A 5,387-nucleotide genomic window follows, 5' to 3' on the forward strand; every position below is an offset into this window, starting at 1 on the left:
ATTCGAGCCTTTGAGATTCTTGCACTGACTTCATCAGACACACTTCCGTCAGAGCTAATACAACTACCGAGGTACGTAAAGTTTTCCACAATCTCCAGTGGTTCTCGATGCACACGTTTGTTGGGATTTGAGGATGAATCACTTTGCCACCACATGTGTCAAATATTATAAAACTCTAGTCGTACCCTACAGATTTGTGAACTGACCTCATCCGCCACTCCACGATCGGATCTCAGAAAATGCGCCAAAGGCTCCATAACTTTCAGTACCCCTCCCTGAATTGTTAGTGGCATGTTCAGTGATTGCATGTCCAGTAGCATGACCTCACACCTTGTGGGTGCATAGTGTTTGTGAACAGACGGAATGACTGTGGTCAGTTCACTAAGGTTTTGAAAACCTAGCTGTCATTACCTCGTCGATCACCAACTGCTGTAGCTTACAAAGCGCACAATAGCCGTTCGGGCAAGCAGTATGGCTTCCGACTACGAACGAATCGTATGTGGCGTGCCGCAGACTTCAGTTCTAGGACACACCCTACCAAGAAGCCTTCTTTTCTTTACATTCTCGCTGATGACCTTACATTCTTGAGAGAAATGCGGGTGAATAATAACTACTTCAGTCTGCACGGGGGTATGCAGATCGCCTAGTTTTTCCGTGGGAAATCACTTATCATTCAGTAGAGACAAATGCCTCACATTGCCTCCGCTGCTTTACCAATCGAAAATACACATCCGCACAACATCCACATCGCGTCAGTCGAGACGGATCTATGAATCCAAGACTTCTGTAACTCCACGGAGAGAGATATGAACACTTCATCGGACTCTTCGGGTACACCTTCGGGTACTTCGAATCACACCTGATGAATTCTTCACTTGCGGCTCACATCTTACGGCATATGGAGTACGTTGTGCAAACATGGTGTCTCTGATTCAAGAGCTGGCGCAGAGAAGAGCAAGTAAACTGGTGCACGGTCTTAGTAACACACTACACAGAACGACCAGTGGCACTGATTTTTTGCTCCACGAAATGCCGAAGGCTACTGGGCAACCTTACTTCAAATTATGTAATCCTGAAGAACACAAGCCATCTTTACTACTCGGCATCTACACTTACAAGCACCCCCAACTTTCGAAGTCACCCCAGACAGCTGACCCACGAACAGTCACATAATCTCGTCACAACCTCTTCCTTCATTACCGACTGGGAAACTCTTTACCCACTGACACTGTTGTCTACTGAAGTTCTACTGCTGCCGGCTGTCATTATGGATGAGCGGAGGTTCAACGCTTGAAGATGTCGATAGCTGTGGTGGTGATTACTTCCGCGTCCATAGATTATGGCTCATCATTTGATGTCGTGTTTGTAAAGGCGGTCGTCAATTTGAATATGGTTTACCACGTATACCAACCAGCAAGACTTCATCGTAATAAAACACATGTCATCCTAGCTTTGGCATTGACAAGAGGTTCGGATAATGTGGAAACATCACATCTTGGTCACAGTGATTGCACCACAATTTTTTCAGTGGTTGAGAACCCCAGCCGACTTTGTCAGATGTCCATAAGGAGAACTATATGGCAAAATGGTATCTGTGGCAGAAACACATTCGCTTGGACCTCTCGGTAGTTTTTGATACGGAATGTGGTTCCCTTTTGAAGGACGAATGAAGTACCTTTCAGAGAAATGTTTCCTTATGAAGTCGGACGACTGTAATCAGATGGGGTGGGGTGAGTGGAAGGCAATACGAGACGACAACTTTTTCAGCAATGCGGTAAAATCGCTCTTTCAGCTGTAGCGTCCTTTCCGTGCCTAGCTGCCACGTCAATGGATGGAGGCACGACAGCTGAGATACTGTCAGGTTCCCCAAACCTAGATAGGATGCAGCAAACAATTAAGCAAGGCCATAAGCAGTTATACGGATCATCATCGTCATCAGAGACAGTATCATCAGCTTTGATGCTCCAGTGCTGTGCAGCCACAAAGTTTAAATAGTTATATTTAAGGCCTCAAAGGAGAAAGAAGAGAGGAGAGTGAGGGTGAAAAAATCGTCCAGCTGTAACGTTCTTTTGGTGCCTGGCTTCCATGCCATTCGAAGGAAGCACGAGAACTGGGTACTGCCAGGTTACCGAAGTCTAGACAGGGGAAGTCGAGAGGCAGAGGTCGGGTTCGAACCCTGAATCTTCCAGTCAGTAAATGCGTGCTCTAACCACTGAGTGAGGGGAGCTGGTGCTGGTTCACATAGGCATTCTGAAGTTCCTACATCTTCAAACACTCAATCAGATAATCTGAAGAGAAAGTGACAGCAAGAACGCCACTGACATCGATCAACCACCATTTCTTGTAGTGTCTTCAGCTAAGTGCAGGAGGGGTCACAACGACCCTATCCTTGATAGACAGATGACAAATCTGATGCTACATAGGGGGCAGCGGTTTTTGGCTGTGCTCTTTTTGGATCTGACGCAATGGTAATGCAAACACTATTAAATAATGTAAATGATTCTGCCTCGAGGTTTGGTATGCATCTCACACCTGCAAAGTGTGAAGTGCTACTGTAAGACTGGGTGGGCTTGAACCGTAGTCTCATGCTTGCGGATGAGCTGATTGAGTTAGTAGACAGGTTTGTCTACCCGGGCAGCTGTATCAGTCTCAGTGTTCTCGCGGAAGATGATATCCCCATCCGGATTGGGAGACAGAACAGTTTTTGTGAACCTGCGTCACCTGTGGCATAGGTGTGGTATCAGCCTATGGATCAACAGTCAAGTTTACGCTGTTTCGGTGCGCTCCATATTACTGTACGTATCAGAAACCTGGCAGCTGCGCGCCGAAGGCGTCAAAAGGCTCTCAGTGTTTTACCATCGATCTCTTCGGAGCATTGCCCGGGTCTGGTAGCATCATCGATTCAGCGATGCTGGTGGTTTTCGGACTAGGTAACTTTCCCACGACAGATGGGCGGTCCATAGGTTGCTCTGGCTTGACCTTGTGCTGCGTATGCTAGTCAACTGACTTCCTCGAAGGGTTGTTTCGGCAGGAACACGTGAAGGGTAGGAACGAACCAGGGGAAGTAAAACAATGACCTGGTCATGAAGTATTAAAGCCATTACTAGCGTTGATCGTTGCCGTCTCTCTGGCTGGGGGGCGCGAAACGGACACATCAATGATTCGAGACATTGTCAGACATGGCTCAATTGCTCAATTGATGAACAAGCCCCCAATGGAGCTTGGTCATCTAGGTTATTGTGTTCAATGTAAGGCTCCCCTTCCAACCTTTCCAATGAAAAACATTGTATTCAAGCATCCGTTATGCCAGCTGCTACCTCCAGTTTGCAGCCATCCACCAGCTATCCAGCTCATCGGTGAACGAGACTGTGGCAACCATAACCACTGTACGACAAGTACGCAGTTCTTGCAGCTGGTGCTAATGATTATGATGTGTAGGGGTCGCATGTGACTACACAGCTTTTCAGCAAATGACACGTGAGCAGTGGTGAGATGGTCCGCCGGAAATCTTAAAGCGGCGCTGTGTACTGGTGGTGATGGTGTAGAATTTATGTTGAATTTAATGGTACATCTGTTTGTTCAGCTATAACACCCTTTCGGTCCCTAGCTCCTGAAGGATGCACGAGGGGTGGTGTACTGCTAGGATGCCCAGGCCTAGACAGGGGCAATCGAGATTCAGAGTTTGGGTTCGAACCGCGAGCCTTTCGATCAGTAAGTCTGCGCCCATACCACTTGGCTGTCTTGGGCTCTGTTAGACGGACCATAGACTGCTTTATTTCAGCTGGAGTCTTCTTGGGCGTACAGAGCACCTTGTCATGGATAGTTGAAAACCTCATCCTCCTTGCTGCGGGCAGATGTGCACCGAAGGTTCGTTACAAGTGGTCACCCATTATTGTTATTATTGCGTTATTATTATTATTATTATTATTATTATTATTATTATTATTATTATTATTATTATTATTATTATTATTATTATTATTATTATTATTATTATTATTATTATTATTATTATTATTATTATTATTATTATTATTATTATTATTATTATTATTATTATTATTATTATTATTATTATTATTATTATTATTATTATTATTATTATTATTATTATTATTATTATTATTATTATTATTATTATTATTATTATTATTATTATTATTATTATTATTATTATTATTATTATTATTATTATTATTATTATTATTATTATTATTATTATTATTATTATTATTATTATTATTATTATTATTATTATTATTATTATTATTATTATTATTATTATTATTATTATTATTATTATTATTATTATTATTATTATTATTATTATTATTATTATTATTATTATTATTATTATTATTATTATTATTATTATTATTATTATTATTATTATTATTATTATTATTATTATTATTATTATTATTATTATTATTATTATTATTATTATTATTATTATTATTATTATTATTATTATTATTATTATTATTATTATTATTATTATTATTATTATTATTATTATTATTATTATTATTATTATTATTATTATTATTATTATTATTATTATTATTATTATTATTATTATTATTATTGTTTACCTAGTTTGATGCCCGTAGGTTAAAGCGTCATATACCGCCTTAAGCGGGGATCAGTGACAGCAGGACACTTTTCACAATGGGAATCAGACTGATTCCTCTATGGTTAGCGTATTCGTCACCAGCGCCCTTTGCAACAATGGGCACTATTGCTCATTCGCTTCAGGTTTTTGGGTAGGTTCTACACCATGTGAACAAAAATGAGTTGGATGGTAACCGACTGGAATTCACTGCCATCGTTGAACAGATCATGTGGAAGGTCCGAATGAGGAAGATGGCGGCGACGCTTGATGAATACTTATGACCCTAACTGTCCGGAGGTATCAGTGGTAGAAATGACTTCCAACAAGGCCAGTATATCAATGCACACACCAGATGTTCATCATCATCATCATCACTGTCAGCTGTAATAACCGCGTACTCGTCGTACAGTGGTTGCAGCTGCCGCAGTTTCGTTCACCGATGATTTGGGGGGGGGTTGGTAAGTAGCTGCGCACTGCACGCGCGAGCTGGTAAATTGGTGCATAAATCCAGCATTGTCAGTGGCCTGTCAAGTGGGGTGGGGTTGGAAAAGGAGCTATACATTGAAGGCAATAGCTTTGATACACGAGCGCCATTGAGGGCGCGACTGCGCCATGTCTGATAATGTCTCTAACCATTGATGTGGCCCGTCTCGGGGTCCCCATCCAGAAAGACGGCAGTGACCAGCGCAGCTGAGTCTGCTGGTAATGGCTTTCATACTTCGCTGCCAAGTCATTGTTTGACCGCCTCTGGCTCTCTTCCACCCTTCACATG

General features: G+C 41.8%; 1 protein-coding gene across 1 annotated transcript in view; it reads left to right on the forward strand.

The window, feature by feature from the left end:
- Positions 1–3,545: 3,545 nt before the first annotated feature.
- The window catches only part of T265_13488 (hypothetical protein), a gene marked incomplete at both ends in the record, with an annotated part of 60,061 nt that continues 58,219 nt past the window's right edge, over positions 3,546–5,387 (forward strand). The window contains one exon of the mRNA XM_009169103.1: positions 3,546–3,867. Coding sequence (XP_009167367.1) covers positions 3,547–3,867 — 321 coding nt within the window. The remainder of the gene's footprint in view (positions 3,868–5,387) is intronic.

Source organism: Opisthorchis viverrini (genome assembly GCF_000715545.1).
Source record: "Opisthorchis viverrini unplaced genomic scaffold opera_v5_71, whole genome shotgun sequence".
Lineage (NCBI taxonomy): Eukaryota > Metazoa > Platyhelminthes > Trematoda > Opisthorchiida > Opisthorchiidae > Opisthorchis > Opisthorchis viverrini.